Source organism: Haliotis asinina, chromosome 4, assembly GCF_037392515.1.
Source record: "Haliotis asinina isolate JCU_RB_2024 chromosome 4, JCU_Hal_asi_v2, whole genome shotgun sequence".
Lineage (NCBI taxonomy): Eukaryota > Metazoa > Mollusca > Gastropoda > Lepetellida > Haliotidae > Haliotis > Haliotis asinina.
This window is the reverse complement of record NC_090283.1, coordinates 76,176,182-76,195,006: the sequence shown is the minus strand read 5'-3', so window position 1 is coordinate 76,195,006 and position 18,825 is coordinate 76,176,182. Positions and strand designations below refer to the sequence as shown.

The following is an 18,825-nucleotide window of genomic DNA, read 5'->3' as shown; positions in this document are numbered from 1 at the left end:
CCAGAAGTTCGGCGTTTGTCTTCGTTAAGAGGCATTTTATGAGCTGAAAGATGTACAGATAAAAATATCTCTCCAGGCTGGAGGTGGTAGCGTTAGTGGCGAGATTTATATTAACATCGATCCCCATATTGGTTACTAGAACCTTGTCTCATAAAAATGATAACAACAAGTACCATTTTTAAGGCTGACGCTCTACGGAAAGACGATCTATGCGGCGGACCGTTGTAGGGTTTGAACCGCGCCATTTGGCATGATCTCGTAACTAACGCTTTAATGGCTAGACAATCCGAACCCTCTTATTCAGAGCACACCATGGTGTATAAAATAATGCCATGACATATATAGTTCAGAGGGATAAGTAGCCGACAGTTAAAATGTCAACAAAATCCGTTACGGAAACAAACACGGTAACACCTTTTCCATGTTCATGTGAAGTTTCTGTTGATAGTAGAGTATATTCACTGTGCATAAGAATAGCTTTGAAACAGAGAAGTGGAGGTGACATACGGGTGAGCGGGCCCTGTCTCAAGTGGTCCTGCCGACAAACACGTGCAAGTACAAGTAAATTATTAACTTGAAGTATTCAACTGCATTACTTTCGTAACCTCTCGTCCACTTCGAAAATGCCCTATACATATCTGCCATGAAACGTTTTGAAAGTTTCCCTACAGACAGAAATTGCTTTAACCGACTTCAAGTCTTAAGACGCTTGTAACAAATCGTTACCTACAGATACTTATGTAAAAAGAAACACAAACGAGTACAAATGCAATGATAACGAGAAGGCAAAGTCATCAATATCCCCCGCACAGACAAATGCTTTTCGTGAATATTTCTACTAGTTATGATGAGGTTAAATGTTTTTGGTATGTATATGGCAAAGTATTTGAGAGTACTGAAAGGTTTTAAAGTTCTGTAGCTGGAATGTTGCCGAGTGCGGCGTAAAGCTAAACTCCCACATACTTTAAAGTTCCGCTGTAGAGAGGAGCTGTATCACTATATTCAGTCGAAGACAACCTTGTTGGCGAGTGAGTGAGGAGTGAGTGAGTTTAGTTTTACATCACACTTAGCAATATTACAGCCATATGGCGACGGTCTGTAAATAATCGAGTCTGGACCAGACAATCCAGTGATCAACAACATGAGCATCGATCTGCGCAATTGGGAACCGATGACATGTGTCAACCAAGTCAGCTAGTCTGACCACCCGATCCCGTTAGTCGCCTCTTACGACAAGCATAGTCACCTGTTATGGCAAACATGGGTTGCTGAAGGCCTATTCTACCCCGGGACCTTCACGGGTCACAACCTTGTTGGCATTCAGAATTCCATTAATATGTTTTGGTTATCGGGTCAGTCTCCATATTTGGCCACCACTTCCACCACACCAGTTACTCCATCCTTATATAATGTCCACCTCTTATTTTCTCAGTATTGATTCCGAGTTCCTCAGTCTCGTCCTCAGTAAACATTTGCTTGTCAGAGATGAAAAAATGTTTTGGTGACCACTTTGGTCGTTGGTCAAAACATCAAACATCAAATCATTTTGTTCAGACTCGATCATTCATGCACCGCCATATCGCTGTGCTATTTCACATATTCCACATTACGAATTTATCAGGTGAGCAACAGTAGCTCTGTGGATGTTCGTTTGCCTCCATATTGCCTGCCTGCCTGCCTGCCTGCCTGCCCCTCTCCCTCCCTCTCTCCCTCTCTCTCTCTCAAAATTGCATGGTTTTGTGTGCGTATGCATGTATGTGTGTGTGCGTGCGTATGGTTGTATTTCTCATTGTGTGTGGATGCATGTGACATTGTGTTTGTGGATGCATTTGTGTAAACACTGTGAGATTGTGAAACTTGCATGGCAAATATGCTCTGTGCAAAACTACACATTGTGCTCACACGGGCCGGAGGAGCCGCTGTCCCAAAACAGGTACAACGACATACAATCATTCGTGATAAACGGCCATGTGTCAGACCACCCTAACCCCCTCCACTGCGATTCACATTCACGAACGCCAGGTATTGGAAGACAGTTATACAACACATCTCAGTGTGCATTATGTTGTCAAGGTATCCTAATGTTTAATAGTGAGTGAGTGAGTGAATGAGTGAGGGAGCGAGTTCGTATTTATCGTCACATCGGCAATATTGCAGCCATATCGTGACGAGAACACGTAATAACGACATTGTAAAATGAATGAATACAGTATGGTTCAAAATTATTGAGAATTGCTAAAGCATTTCATATTATTAAACGAGAACAAATCAGATAAAATTGAATGTATTGTGAAAGTGAACTGACCTTTTCATGTTGTGTAGGTAACAATTTAATATTTTATCAAGTCTCCTTGAGCTTCACGGCACAGTCTAAGACGGGTAGGCATACTTCCTATCAGAGAGGTTAGTGTCTCGTGAGTTATGCTGTCCCAGTATCGGACCACTTCTCTCTTCATGTCTTCAATTTTTGTCAACCCCTTTTGATTCACACATTCCTTCATCATCCCCCAAATGTTCTCAATGGGATTTAAGTCAGGACTATATGCAGGAAATGGTAATGCAGTCACATTTTTCTCCTGAAACCACTGCTTGGCATGTTTTGCGGTGTGTTTAGGATAATTATCTTGCTGCAAAATCCAGTCATTTCCATAAAACACATGTGCACTTGGAAGGAGAAAATTATCTAATATGTTAGTGTAGCGTTGACTTGTCAGATTTCCCTCAAACACAAACACCGGGGTCGTTCCTAATAAGGATATCCCTCCCCATACATGAAACTTTGGGCTGTATTTAGGTCGTCGATACAACGGTGCTGACGCAGACTTTGTCCATATTTTCACATTATTGGGATATACCCATATTCAGCTTTCATCAGTAAAAATCACATTTTCCCAGTCAAAGTTTTCATGTGCCAAACACCACTCAACACGCCTGTCTTTATGTTCTTGTTTCATGAGAGGAGAAGGAATTCCAGTCTTTTTCTCCCATCCAAGATCAATCAAATTTCTTCTAACTGTAGATTTTGATACAACTGTTGATCCCCTTTCTATCATTTCATACCTGATGTTGGAGATGCTTGCCCTTTGCTTTTTAGACGCTAAAATTCCCAGCCGGACGCGATCTGAGAAGTCCAATTTTCTGGGTCTCCCTGCTCCTTTCTGGTGCCCAAAATACTTTCCCTCTTTAAAATTCTTCCTAATTCTATACACAGTAGAAAGAGGAGTTCCTGTTCTCTCTGCCAATGTATTTACATCATCAATTCCTTGATTACACAACTCAAAGATCAACCTTCTTTTATCTTCAGCAGACATTGTTGACAGTGCTGAGGAAAATGACGTCTGCTACAAATTCAGGGGAGGTAACTCTAATTGTACTATACTCAGTAGGCCAAGATGAGTTACCTCCCTTATACCATTACTTAGTTTTAAGTATCAGTGAATCAGTTGAGGTGTTAGGATAGCTCGAAGTAAGAAGAAAAATTCTCAATAATTATGAACCAGACTATATAAGCAACTAAAACCCTGCTGACGAAGAACAGTAAAGCCACTAGTAAATATCACAGACATCCATTTAAGATTATTAATTAAATCTAAAACAGTTTAACTAAACAGTTTAAATGACAATACAATATGAAAAGGGGCTATACATTGCCAACAACTGAAGGTAGATCACCATGGGGACTTACATTACTATTGCTACCTACATGGACCCTAGCTGGATTTACACCATCCCCTCAGTTGCTAGCAACTTAGGCACACCTAGCCATGTAGTTAAAAGGACAAATATGCTACGATTAAAAAGGAGGAGAGTTTGAATTTACTTTGAATGTTTGTGGACTTACGTATCCTCTCAGGAGGACAATAATTTTACAGTACTTCAACCCCCCTCGAGGATACAGCCACTAACAATCTTAGTTATCAATTTAAACCTCCAATCGTAAAATATTTATCTATTTACAAGTCTGATACCAAATCTAATTCTTTGAAAAATGCAAGAATTACACGAGAACTTCTGTTACTAAAAAGATCCTTCATAGTTCGGGATTTGAAATATTTTTCCCTTGTGATGGAATATTCGACACAGTCAAGCAAGACATGCGTGACCATGATTATTTCATCACAGGGGATGCAGAATGGAGGATCTTCACCTTTCAATAAGTATTCATGAGTATATCTCGTATGGCCAGTACGACATTAATGTTTAATAGAGTATCATTGATATTACATATCACATAGTACTCCTGCTTTCCTCATGAGAGAAGTGGGTGAATATTGTTTAACGCCGCTTTTAGCAATGTTCCAACAATATCATGGCTGAGGACACCAGGAATGGGCTTCACACATTGTACCCAAGTGGTCAATCGAACCAGGATCTTCCACGAGCTAATGCTTCATGCAGGGTATAGCATAGTGGTTGTAACACCTTCGCTCATTACGCTGAAGCTCCGAGTTCGATTCCCCAGTACGACTACAGCATGTGTGGAGCCAACTGTCGATGTTCATTTTCTGTGGTTTTGTGTTATCCCCAAACAACTGATAGTCCTTAATGGTTTCATGTTCGTGTAAAACTGCATTCCTGAATCCATTGAGGGGTTGTTTGGTTAAAGCGTTCGCACTTCAAGCCGAAGATCCGGGTTCAATTCCACACATGGGTACAATGTGTGAAGCCCATTTCTGGTGTTCCCCGCCATGAGATTGCTAGAATATTCTTAAATTCGGCGTAAAGAGACACACGTTCCGAACTAATACAGCGCATTTAATCAGCCAGTTACTCCGAGCTATACGTAATTATATAAGTGTACCCAATACTATACCACCCAATACTGTACTATGTACACTGCACACTGGATCATGTTCGATACATGACATTATATTCGTATCCTACATTTTCAGGTTACGTGTGGACGACGAGTATTTGTAAAGCATAATACAGCTACTGTGGGTACCAGAATCAAACAAAATGTCTGAGCAATGATGTTTGCTCGAATTTCAGGTAGTAATGGCCAAGACGAGATGAATCGGCACATTGCTTCATGCGTGTTGCAAAGCATGTCTTTCAACAAAACTGCACTTTTTAATTCAAACTAATACACTGTTCCCAGCATACTTATAATTACCGATGTGCAAAGTAAATCAAGCAATGAATCAAACCTGTAGCCACACACGGAAAGTATGAACGTTTATAGACAATATACAATGTATTGAGAAACTCCAAATGTGGACTGTTACGAGGAAGTGCTCCATTCTTTAGATCGTAAGTAGTTTTATAATTATATTGTCATCACACAGTCATATGTGTCATTATTTGTCATAATCCTTAACAAGAAAACAGATATAGACACCGATGGCCACTAGCTGATACATACACTCCAGACTTCGTGTTCTCCATGGATATAGACAGTAACATCCTCATCCAATTATTGGCTATAGACTTTACAGTCCTTGTCCCACTAATCCTGGCGACACTGAAATCTTCATCCTAGTTAATGGCACCTCGGTTTCCAACTGCCTGTCCAATCCATCCCAAACAAACTGGTCAAAACTTGGTTTTCTCCGTGGCCATTGGAGTCTCCGTCATCACCACATCGCCCCACGTATTCCCCTGATCCTTCATGGTGTCGGCCAGGGGCTGTCCATTCGTGTCCTTCAAGACAGCAGATAGCCCTGCGCAAGCGGCCATCACCGAGCCAACGATGACGAAAGGCACTACGAGGTCATCACCTCCCTGTTGAAATGAAATGTTATGTCAAAACACCAATAATCAAAAATAGAATATACAAGTTTATGGATGACCGCTTCTTGTTTAATGCATAAGGTGACGCATATTTTTTCAACATTATCAAGCTTAAAATGATTACAACCAAATAATGAAGAGTATATATTCATTGCTGTGTGTGTAGGTAGGTAGATAAATAGACAGACAGAGATAGATAGATAGATAGATACATAGATAGATACATAGATAAATAGATTGATAGATCCATAGATAGATAGATAGATAGATAGATAGATAGATAGATAGATAGATCTAATCCTACATAATAGTATGTACTGCATATCAATACTGTTTCCTTTGTATGCTTTTCAAAATAAAGGCGTATAATGACGTATACGTGTCACTGCAAAGTATCAGAACACAAAATACAGTTTTGCCATTTTTGGTTTTTTTTATCCGAGTATGCACTGCAGGGTATAATCACAATATCCATACTGGTGTTTATGATTATATTTAGTTTAAAGCCTAGTCACATGTTGGTGTCAGGTATGTGGAGAAACCTATGAATGCAATCATAGCCATTGTGGAAATCGAATAGAAGCGACAAACCCTTTATGTTATGTGTTAAATGCTGTGAACCTCACGTTCTTAAGTTTCTAGTATACATTGGCAGCAAACGACAGAACGTCACATCAATTCTCGAGGATCCGACACAGCTGATAGGAATATTGGACAATCTGGAATGGTCTAAAGAAAACTGATCAAATGACTTCGTTTTCACCTTCAAACAACCAACCTACCATTGCGAAGACGTATGGAGCTACCGTGCCCCCAAGTCGGCCTGTGGTACTAGCTCCTCCGTAACCCAAGTTTCTGAAGAAAAAGAAAACAACTTAGTCAAAACAGACTACAACAGACTACGACGTCTTTGGGCAAAGATCTTGCATCCACTGAACAGACTGTTGTGAACGACTATGTGTAATGTACCTTATGACAGTGGGGTAAGTCTCACTCGCCAGGACTGCGTGGGCACACCAAGCAGCACCAACACCAAGTTTGGTCAACAGAGCCAAGACGTTGATGGCGGTTCCTTGTCGGTCTTCAGACACTACAACATATTTACTGCATTAAAGCAGGTTGGTACCATAACTAGAGCACGTCGTGGTATCTATCATGTTGATATCACATCCAAATCAAACATCCACGAAGATCCGCCTAAGAAGTGGTCTTTAGCAACCAACGCTTTAGAGACTAGCGGGTGGTCAGCCTCGTTGTCTTCGTAGATGCATATCATTGTATCCCAGCTGTGTAGATCGATGATCATGACTTCCTGAAGTGTATCAGCTTGCCATGCACTAGCATTCAACCAGTTACTAATGAGAAGTACAAAAGAGTTTTGTTCTTACAAACCCCTACCTGTTTTCGTAACGACAGCAACTCCAAAAGAACTCACAGCTGCAAAACCAAAGAACGCGATTGCTGTCCACTTTCTTCCAAATCTACAAAGCAAGGAGGTTAATCACTGAAAGGATTAAAACTTAACACAGTATCGATATTATCTAACAAAAAAGCGCGGTCAACGTGTGAATATTTTTCTGTACATACTTGAACTGGATTCATAACAAAATACACACGAATGGTGATGTCAAGCGAAACAAAGGAGAGCACAGGCTACATCTCTTTGGAACAGTAGAGAACTCAGGAAAATGTCAGAAATAGTTCATCCTCCCGCGAAACTGTCGGTGTGTAGGACCGGAAATGCTAACAACTTTTGCGAAAACCCGTTATCATCGCTGAATTTCAACTCTGCCTTTATGTGACCGTCATATTGGCCACTATTAATTATGGCGTTCCGTCCCCGTGGGCAATCGAGGTTGGACGTTTTGTGGCGTTTACATTTCATAAGCAGTTGGGAGAACTCGGTCTCAAACGGATGCCTTAATGGATCTATACGTAATAAATCAAGAATAAATCTATTGTTTGCTACAAGTCATTTCAATAAAATGGTTGCTGATTGAACCATGAAAGGTATACTCAACTTTGTAGTCTAGAACTGTTATATGAAATATCAATACTGGGATGTAGCAATTGTCAACATCAAGAAGAAAATAACACCTATGATTCTGGCAAACACTGGGGATTCGAACCCACTAACATGGATTTCTGGCGTATCAACTCGCCATTCGTGTCTCTGACACAACACAGTCAATCTCATATGGCAATGAAATCATTATTGCATCTTCTTTTGTTTGAATTAGAGTGACGAGAATATACAAACTTTTAGTTTTTACTGATGCTTTGCCAGGTATGAGACGTAAAAAATAGCAACGTCGCTTTATACATTAACCTTTAATCCTTAAGTAGTGTCCTACCATCTTAACCTTTCACTCCATGCAGCCTTGCCCATAATCTGAACAAATTACAATTCAACAACATGTAGCAATGCTATTCTCTTGATAGCTTTATGACAACATTACAATGTACAGCTCCTTTACATCACATTACGTGATTTTATCTTCCATGGTAAAATGATGTATCAAGTGAAATTGCGAGTGGGGAGACAGTTTAAGAATACATTGTCTTACGAGGCGACTGAATGAATTTCAGTAAGTGTGTGAATGAATGTTTGTCCTGAGGAAAAAACTTTCTCACGCTGTACGTCCTTTAAACAACACTCTGGTAAACTCAGTACTACATGTACACCATACCGTGAAACTCACATTACACTGGATGGAATCTATCCCATATGTGACAGGGAAAGTGGAAATAAAATATGTATAACTATATATATATGTATATATATATTAATCTAGTCCAATGGACGGTTGTGTAGCCTAGTGATTAAACGCACGTCTCCTCGAAATTTGTTTCCGCCGTGACATTGCTGTAACGTTGGGAAAACTCACTCGTCTCTATAGCGGAATACTAATGAAAGTTGCAAGCACATCTAGTGATGACATTACTTGTTGTTTGTGAAGAAAGTCAACACGCTAGTTGGTACCTCCACCGCCGCCAGTAGAAAGATGTTCAGATACAGGTTTCCCGACAGTTTTCCTACACCGAACGATATCCCATAGTACACCAGTGTCATACCAGCCCTGAAAAAATATTTTACATCCCCTATAACAAAATTGTTTATGACAATTGCGACTACCAAAATATATTTCTAAATTATCTTGAGGGGCCAAGAAGCCTGTACTATATCCCTTTGGTACTTTGATCCTCGCGCCGTGGCATCTAATCCTAAATCATGTCAAATTACGACTCTAAGCCAACACATACCCGTTGTGATAGACACGAAAGAAAGTCGCATCCATCTAAGTTATGTATGTTCCGCAATAGTGCTTTGAAAGCAATCAAACGCAACTCCCTCACTCACACACCCATTCATCCACCCGCTCTACTAACCATGCAAGCTGTATGACTAGAGACTTCCAACAGATGCTCCAGGGTCTGTATATATCCAAGTAGGTGTACTTGCTGCCAGACGCTCTCAGTTTCTTCTCCTCATCCGCCACCTGTTTCAGCAGCAGCAGTGTGTCTGCGGGCTTCTCTTTCTTGTTGTATCGGCTCATCTGATCCACCACCTTCTCAGCCTCCTCAGTCCGACCCTTCACAGCCAACCAGCGAAGACTTTCTGGGACAAAGCTGGCAGCGTTGGTGGACAGAGGTGGGGAAAACATTATGTCTCTCGGTTTTCCCATGATCGCTAATATACTGGGAATACCTAAGGTTGCGACGCAGTTTAATTTATAGTGCAACAATATTTAACCCATTGCTGATTCTGGATGACAGGCTGTTTCCAGTCACTATGCATGGTACTAGCAGGTGAGACGAGGTGAAATGAAGTTAGTGGACTGGGACTAATAGGTGAGTCGTGAGATTGTGACATCTTGTTTGACATTAATTATATAAGAATCTCACAAGCGACACTAACAAAGAAGGTAACTTGATGCGCTGTATATGTCCTACATAAATGTGTAAGTAGGGCATTAAAGAAAGACGAGTACATGGGTATGTATGTGCGTTTGGCTGTGTATGTGTAAGGTGTACATCCATGTATGTGCGTGTTAGTGTGCGTGTGCGTGTGCGTGCGTACTTGTGCATGTGTGGCATATTGTAGTAGTCCAGACTGAAGGATTTTCTTTGCTTGCACATTTGTCACTGGGCCAGATCGTCTATTTATTATGAGCATCTAGTTTCGCAATTAAGATGTAATCTCATAGCAAGTACGACCAGCTTTAGCAAAGGGGTTTGAATGACAAACCCGATCTTAATGAGTGTGTTATTCAGCTGAGTCACAAAGATCGTTGGATGTTTTCAGAAGTCAGCCATTAACGGACCGAATGGAGGCCATGGATAAGTGTTTTATTTTGACTTAAGATACTTACAACCATCCCGCCAAGAAGGGCAGATGAAGTGCACCCGCGATGATGTGTTGATGTGACCAGTTAGGTCTCAGCCAAACGGACAGAGCAAATATGCATACGCCCGTCACCCAAACAGGTAATGATGAGGCCAGGGGGCGCCATTTCCTACCCAGAAACTCCATTAAATATGGGTAGCTTACCACCTGGAGAGAGCCAATCATCACCCCGATTAGAAACCTCAACACAGCAAACATCTGCCAGGTAACAGAGAAGGCTGCAACCAGGTTGAATCCACCTTGAAGGGCTAGACAGATGTAGTAAGTCCACTTCCGACCGATGACGTCAGCGAATTGTCCACCAAGAAATGCTCCAACGACCACTCCGCCCATTTGTATTGATGTGACAAGGGGACTGAGCATTTTCTGGTCACAAATCAACCCCCACTGAAATACAGAAAACACAAAACACGAAAAACGTTCATGAATTAAAGTAATCCATACTCCCATGCCTGTTGCTGGATATAGATACTGTTGAAAGGAATGGATATTCGCTAATGGTGTGTTTGATAGGAATATCACTGGTCTGTCTGTGATTGTTTCGGAGACTATTTTTTATACTTGCTCGTTTCAAATTTCGAGTGAAAACTGACAGACAGCCGAAGTGAAAAGCAGAGTTATTGTCAAAAGTGGGATCGGTTACACATAAAACGAACTGATATATTTATTGTGACAACATTTGGAAAATAATCACGATTAAAGATACTTTATTTATAAAACAAGTTTTAGACATCTTTGCAATAATATTAGACCAATTTGACGCTGCAATTACGTTCTCAAAATCGATCATTTTGAAAACAGAAATTATTTCAGATTTTGTTGAAATATAAAATTATTATTGACATGAAACCGGAAGATGTTCGTCTGCATCCAAGTTACGAATGAGAGGAGAGAATTAACTTTCAGCGAGTGTTTAATTCTCAAACACTGGAAAACTGGTGTGGGCGCTTTGCCATCAAACTTACTCAAGATGTGATGTGTACTGTCGACTTAACTTTATATCTGTGTTTGAGCATTAAACTATGAAGGTCTGTGTAATGTTTTCGTTGTTTTTACATGTTTTAACCGCAGAATGTTTTGCAGCGTATATAAAAATGGGGTGCAGACTTTGCTTAAATTTGCCGTGGAATTCTCAAAAATTTGCCGCGAAATCCAAGAGGGAATGGTCCATTATTTGTGCCTAATACATAAAGTTTCCCTTGTATTTGGGTGAGTGAGTGAGTGAGTGAGTGAGTGAGTGAGTGAGTGAGTGAGTGAGTGATAGGCTTAACGCCTTTTAATATATTATTACAACTCTATCACAGCACTTGTGTTGTATGAAGAAGAACATTCCATTTCGTTCAGTCACAAGCGTTCAAAGATAAGACGTTGGAATAATTTCGGCCAAATGCATGTCATAATCCGATGTGTAGTTAATCATGATATCAAGCAGCATACCACTCTACCTACCTCGCTGACGATGGTGCTTTTATCCTTACTGAACACAATCTGACACGTTAGGTTGTCCGAGCTGGGACATGTTTTGAAAGTTTCGTTGTTTCTGAAGGAGGTCTCTTCAACAGAGGACGCTGTGGTTGGTATACACCACCAGTCTGGAGTCGTCCCTGCAAACGACATCATCAACATCCCCCACGACATCAGCAGCTTTGGACCAAATATGAACACAACTATAAGGATCTGGAACCAAGACATGCCCCCGACGGCATCGATGATGTCGTCCGTCTGCATCGCTGTCACGTCTACAGCTATAAAACAAAGCAAACTTAAGACTTAAGGTGTTTAAGACGTTTACCACTTTGTTACGGGTCTTAAGCCAAGAAACCCAGAAACATAATACTTCGTGGCAATATTAGAGGCCACGATCGTATGTTCCTAGTGCGGCAAAGGGACGTACCTCTACATAGCAAATTACGGCACCAAGGATCAGTCGTCCCCAAACAAGGCCCAAACCATTTGATGAAGCATATCAGTTGCTAAACAAACAGGAGGGTGAGATTCTATCTATCAAAAAATCAAGTTTCATAAGTTTTCAATGAAAATATACATCTCTGAACGTGGTACTGCTATTACACTTGCGGTGCAGCGATATCATAGTATTGTGACGTCATCAGGTTTTGACATTGTGAGTCATGCAGCGATGACGTCATTGTACTACTGTCAAAAAGATACCTCCTAGTAGTGTGATCCCACATGAGTAATATCCCTAGTGGAACACAGTTTGGGATTCTAAAATGCAGTTCCAAACGCTTCCTTATAAACCACAGTGGTTAAGTATGCATTTCATCAATAGCTGTAAAATGAAATCAGATATTTCCAGTTTCTTGCCTCATCCTCGTTTCCGGTTCGAATCAGGGACTTCCATGTTGGGGTTGTTTCCAAATACACCATGATTTGTGCAAACTATACTTGCATTGTCCTTTTTGGGATATAGATGTTGGAAATCGCCTTCCCTATTATCTTTCCTTTACATCTTAACCTCAACTCTACCCGCCTACAGATCTTGACTTTCTTACATACAGATCTCAGGCCCCCTTACCTGTAGATCCCCACTCCTTACATCTCCATCTCCACGTTCCTCACCAACCCTCTGTCTTTAGAGACACATTTGTTACATCTTATTTTCAACGCTCCACGCTCCTCCCCAACAGATCTGAAACCTCCAACCTTCAGATCTCCACACTCCTTACGTCTATATCAACACACTTCTCACCTTTAGTTCACCACACTCCTTACGTCTATATCAACACACTTCTCACCTTTAGTTCACCACACTCCCTGCCGTCCGGCTCCTTACCAAACGTTCGTTATGTTTGTTTCATGTACTCCAAGGTGTGTAAATTAAGGCCAGTGTATCTGCTACCGGTCCCTCTGTCTTAGAAGTACGTCATGTCTGTTCAGTTTCGAATTTAACACGCGTGCTTATCAGGTGTTTTTGTATGTCCAGCAAAAGACATTCCCTTAAAGGGATATTCCCGTGGAATTTCATACTGATATAAATTATAATTACATGTATGTGCTTCCTGGCATCCAAAATCCTCTCTCATAAACACCTGTCGTAGAGCAATGTTGTGAAGGTACAATTTTACTCGTGCACACCTGACTATATTCTTCGTGACCACACAATATCCAGCGTACTTTCGTTAAATATTTGGTTTAAAGGAAAGACAATTTGTTAGACGCTCTAAAGGGTGAATGCAAGACACAATAATAGGCCAGTCAGAGTGACCTGATCAATCAGTCAATCAGTCTTTATTTTCTTTGTAGTAGAGGCAATAGTCCCAAGATAGTACACTTCAGGATTTCAGAGGGGTACATATGTGCATATATAGTTCAAAACACATTAAGTTAATTTATAAAATGCACAAAAGCAAATACGATATCAATGGCATATGAGTGAAGTTTCATTGCAGCTAGGGTTATTTGGATTGCCAATTGGCATGTACATGAGCACATCAAACAAATGAATAGTGGGATTTGAACAGAAATTCTATGGTAAGTACAATCATCTCAGATTTTGGTGACATTTATATACTAAAAGAAAATTAAATTCATTTTCAATAAACTTATCTTTACATACTAAACATAATCTGTTCGATCTGGGTTGATTAATATATCGACCGGTTTCAATTTGGAGACGGTGTTAAGAAAATCTGAATTTAGCAAGAACCGATCAAAATTTGGTAAACTGACTTCTCGATCAGATATAGCTATAGATTTCAGCTGTTACATCACTGCGTCATTGACCATGATGATTGTATGTCGTTGTCTTCAATGGTCGACTCGATATTACCAATCACTGGATTGTCCGATTCAAATTCAAAACGTTGTTGATGAAACAGTGAGCGTGATTAACACTAATATGCAACAAATGAACATATTTGCTGTCGAACCATCATTTTACGTACTTCTGAAGCTAATGAATTCATGTAATTATAATTGGTCACATAAAGATGTACCCCTTGTACAATATATTACATTATTACATCACGAAAACGAGTATATTCTCCACTTCAAAATCTCGAGGATATGGAAGCTGGTGTAGTGTAACCCCCACCCCCCACCACCCCCCACCACCCCACTCGAAGGATCGAAATATGCTTCCGATGATATGTTTTATCAGGTTGAACAGTCGGTTTTACAGGCCCTGACGCGCACAGATTAGGTCATGTTAACCGGAGATTTTAATGCGAGAACTTCAACTGTGAATGATTATACTGTTATTGATAATTTTGTGTCGAAGGAATTTGGTCTAAATTGTGATGAAATCAGTAAGGATCTTGACCCAGACGAAGTACTGCTAAACGCTGGTGTACCAAAACACAGGCATAGTATGGACACGTTTAAAATAAATATTCATGGTAAACAGCTGATCGATCTGTGTAGATGCCTTAATTTATATATATATGTAATGGACGCGTGGGCAATGATTCTAATATTGGAAGAATCACCTGTAATGATAAGAGTTTAATTGATTACGTCATTGTTTCTGCTCCATGCTTGTCTCTGATTAATAACTTTGATGTTCTTGATTTCTCACCCTTGCTGTCAGATGTACATTGCCCTGTTACTTTCTTTTTGTCAAGTAATGTTAAACCTAAAGATGACTCTGTTCTCAGGGAAACCCTAGAATCTGCTAAAAACGATACTGAAAAAAGACCAAGGCGATACGAGATAGATAGAGCACGGGTATTCCGTGATAACATTGATGTTGAAGATATCAACAAACTGAAGGACAGAAGTGATGCGATTCGTCATGACAGTGTTGACGTTAACACTGAAGTCAACAGGTTAGCTGAGGACATAACGCACGTGCTGCACGTAATACGTTCGGTGTCAAATGTAAAACAGCTCCCGGTAAAAAGCGTAAACGCGTTACAACGAATAAGGCCTATATCAGGGAGCAAGAGACGTAGGGTGCCGTCACTTAACGGCCGCCTGGGCGCTGACCATGCACGGCCCATTCCTATGTTGCACATCGACGTAAAGCTGGTTTCCAGGGCTATCTGGCGGTGTCATCAGAAATGACCTGCCGTCGACAGGTTCGACGTCGGGACGCTTTAAAGTCCGATGTAACTCGATTTTTGGCAGCTTTTCACGCTGCGGGTACTTGTCATGTTTCGTACATCGACCCCAGGGTTTTGATTTGACTCTGGATCGGAAGCCCTGTGTCTTGGCTTTCACGTCATGTGCGACACATGCGGGTGCAGTCATGTTTTCCCACCCTTAAAGCCACCCAAAGCTAAGCCCCGTGCGCGTAACGGAGGCCAAAACAGCTCAGATTTGATATCACCAGGGTTTGATCTATGCATCCTGCGTTCACTAATTGTCCCATCCCGGGAGAAAGAGACATACTGCACACATATCATACATGAAAATTCGGCCACGTGCATGAAGCACCTGGGGTTATCACGGGGTCGACATGGGGTGCCTGGTTGGGCGTCCACGCCCATTTTCCCATCTGTTATAGACCTGTAATTTTACCAAGACAAAAGCCTTACTCGGAGAGCATCTTTTAAACGTCACTCGAACGTTGAATATTCACATCCTATTGACAGGTTTCACATCGACGTGAAGCTGGTCCCCAGGGCTATCTGGTGGTAACATCAGAAGTGACAAATCTTTACCGGGTTCGACGCCGGGGCGCTTTTAAGCCCGATTTATCCCGATTTATGGCAATTTTTTCACGCTGTAGGTACTTGTCATGTTTCGTACATCGACCCCAGGGTTTTGTCTTCGACATGGGTCGGAAGCCCTGTGTCTTGACTTTCGCGTCATGTGCGACACGTGTGGCTGCCGTTATGTTTTCCCACCCTTAAAGCCACCCAAAGCCAAAGCCTGTGCGTGCGGCGGGATGCAAAACAGCTTATTTGATATCACGCGAGTGAGTGAGTGAGTGAGTGAGTGAGTGAGTGAGTGAGTGAGTGAGTGAGTGAGTGAGTGAGTGAGTGAGTGAGTGAGTGAGTGAGTGAGTGAGTGAGTGAGTGAGTGAGTGAGTGAGTGAGAGTGATTAAACATACCTACACATACACTTACGAATTGAAAGCCAGAACTGCCCATTAGCTTTTGGTGTCAGGTGTACGCCGTCCTTGGCTAGCAGCGCAGGTCCCATCCTCATGTGCTGGCTGTGTTCCCAAAGGGTGGCATCCAGACGGCGTCGCAACATCTTCTTCAAGCGCCGGTTCGCCTCCTCCACCTTCCGCTTGTAGGCAGAGACCGTCATGTTCCTTGGTTTTACCCTCGGAAACAGACTCCCTATCACCGCCCTGGAGCCTGGCCGTTTCCACCGAAGGTAGTCCAGAAGATCCAGCAGGTCTTCGACCAGGTCCCGAGGATCAGTAGAGGCCGACACGTCGTTCTCTCCCACTTGAAAGAACACAATGCCCTGAAAAGCTGCATCAAGGGCATCCACCTCAGCTTTCATCCGAGCGACGGTCGCCCCTCCGATCCCACGCACGGTAGTGAGGATGCCATGTGGAGGGGGACAGACTTGAACAAGTCGCCGCACGAAACTATGCCCCAGGATGGCAAAGTGCAGTGGCTTTGAAACAGGAGCTTCAAAAAGTGCGCAGGCCATGACTTGAATGAAGTTAGTCTTCAAAAACGATTTCTGACAATGAGTTGTGTCAAATAATATCAGCACAAGTGCCGTGATGCTCGTATCTGACTGCTAAGTATATATAGCCTGGGTCATTGATACGTGTTTGTACTGAGCTCTGCATTGAACTCACGGGATCAATCGTTCATGGATTAAGACCTGTTGTTAGCTTAAGCCTGACACGACTCACTCATCTCGTTCAGTTATGGGATAAAACAACGAGTCAATGATTGGTGTTTTCAGTCGTAATTGCCGCCACTTTGATTGGCTTCTCACTCAGAAACTCACGGATTAGGCATTACCATCAAAGCATCAGAGCCAAGCTTGTGTGTCCCACCCCGACAAGTGCTTCTGCAAACATGACACCAGTCACGGCACAATTCCAGACAATGTAGTGATGTGATGTGATTGTGTTTGTCTTGTGTGAGGGTGACCTGTAGTAACGCTAAGAATCACAAAGGCAGTGTCTTCGCTTTCTCTCCAGCTGGAATTAAAGACAATACCAAGGCTACATTTCCATACAGCATCAAACAACTTCCATACAACATCAAACTATCGGGAGTACGGATCACACCAGCTGGAACTAAAGACAATACCAAGGCTACATTTCCATGCAACATCAAACTATCGGCAAACATGGAAACCCGGTACTAAGCATCACACCAGCTGGAATTAAAGACAATGCCAAGGCTACATTTCCATACAACATCAAACAACTTCCATGCAACATCAAACTATCGGGAGTACGGATCACACCAGCTGGAACTAAAGACAATACCAAGGCTACATTTCCATGCAACATCAAACTATCGGCAAACATGGAAACCCGGCATTAAGCATCACACCAGCTGGAATTAAAGACAATGCCAAGGCTACATTTCCATACAACATCAAACAACTTCCATGCAGCATCAAACTATCGGGAGTACGGATCACACCAGCTGGAACTAAAGACAATACCAAGGCTACATTTCCATGCAACATCAAACTATCGGCAAACATGGAAACCCGGCATTAAGCATCACACCAGCTGGAATTAAAGACAATGCCAAGGCTACATTTCCATACAACATCAAACAACTTCCATGCAGCATCAAACTATCGGGAGTACGGATCACACCAGCTGGCACTAAAGACAATACCAAGGCTACATTTCCATGCAACATCAAACTATCGGCAAACATGGAAACCCGGTACTAAGCATCACACCAGCTGGAATTAAAGACAATTTTTCCGGGCCAGTTTGTAGGCATTGAAAATATGGCACCTTCACCCGGTAATATATTATCAATGCCTCGGCCGAACGACTGACTTTGTAGACCTTGATGCAAGTATACCATTTCACTTGGGTCAAGGGTTACATCATCTACCCTTTTCCACCTACTTTGTTTATTTCGCGCTTTTAGTTTTTTATTAGTGGTGTTAGGTGTTTTTGGTTTGAGTTGGTAATGTTTGAGTTTCGTAGTCACCTTCTCTCTCTCTTGGTAATTTTTTCACGTTAATTTAATGTTTTTGGTTTGGGGTTAACACTTGCTACACTTGCTCACGGGCAAATCAAGACTCGAACGGGTTTGCCTGCGCCAGCTACCGTTTCACCATCATCGACTCTCCTCTCGGGATCGTCCCCTCGCCTGCTATGCAACACCAGCATGTCGATCTGCTTCCGACACTATCACCCATCTCTAGGCAAAAGTCTCTAGACTCGAACGGGTTTGCCTGCGCCAGCTACCGTTTTACCATCATCGCCTCTCGTCTCGAGGTCGCCCCCTCAACCTCTGTGCAACACCAGTGTTTTGCCTGCTTCGTGGCTGAGACATCGCCTGCTTCTAGGTAAAATCACCGGCGTATGCACTTGCTCACGGGCGAATCAAGACTCGAACCGGTTCGCTGCGCCAGCTACCCTGTCACCATCATCGCCTATCCTCTCGGGATCGTCCCCTCGCCTGCTATGCAACACCAGCCTTTCGATCTGCTTCCGACACTATCACCCATCTCTAGGCAAAAGTCAGCAGAGTCTACACTTGCTCACGGGCAAATCAAGACTCGAACGGGTTTGCCTGCGCCAGCTACCGTTTCACCATCATCGACT

General features: G+C 42.1%; 1 protein-coding gene across 1 annotated transcript in view; it reads right to left on the bottom strand.

Annotated features, from left to right (window-relative positions):
• Positions 1–5,165: 5,165 nt before the first annotated feature.
• LOC137282735 (solute carrier family 22 member 15-like) overlaps positions 5,166–18,825 on the bottom strand; it is a 37,096-nt gene continuing 23,436 nt past the window's right edge. The window contains exons 2-9 of the mRNA XM_067814519.1: positions 11,591–11,886; positions 10,107–10,528; positions 9,124–9,363; positions 8,679–8,813; positions 7,132–7,214; positions 6,703–6,823; positions 6,516–6,588; positions 5,166–5,724 (exon numbers count right to left, since the gene is read on the bottom strand). Coding sequence (XP_067670620.1) covers positions 5,536–5,724; positions 6,516–6,588; positions 6,703–6,823; positions 7,132–7,214; positions 8,679–8,813; positions 9,124–9,363; positions 10,107–10,528; positions 11,591–11,869 — 1,542 coding nt within the window. The 5' untranslated portion in view covers positions 11,870–11,886 and the 3' untranslated portion in view covers positions 5,166–5,535. The remainder of the gene's footprint in view (positions 5,725–6,515; positions 6,589–6,702; positions 6,824–7,131; positions 7,215–8,678; positions 8,814–9,123; positions 9,364–10,106; positions 10,529–11,590; positions 11,887–18,825) is intronic.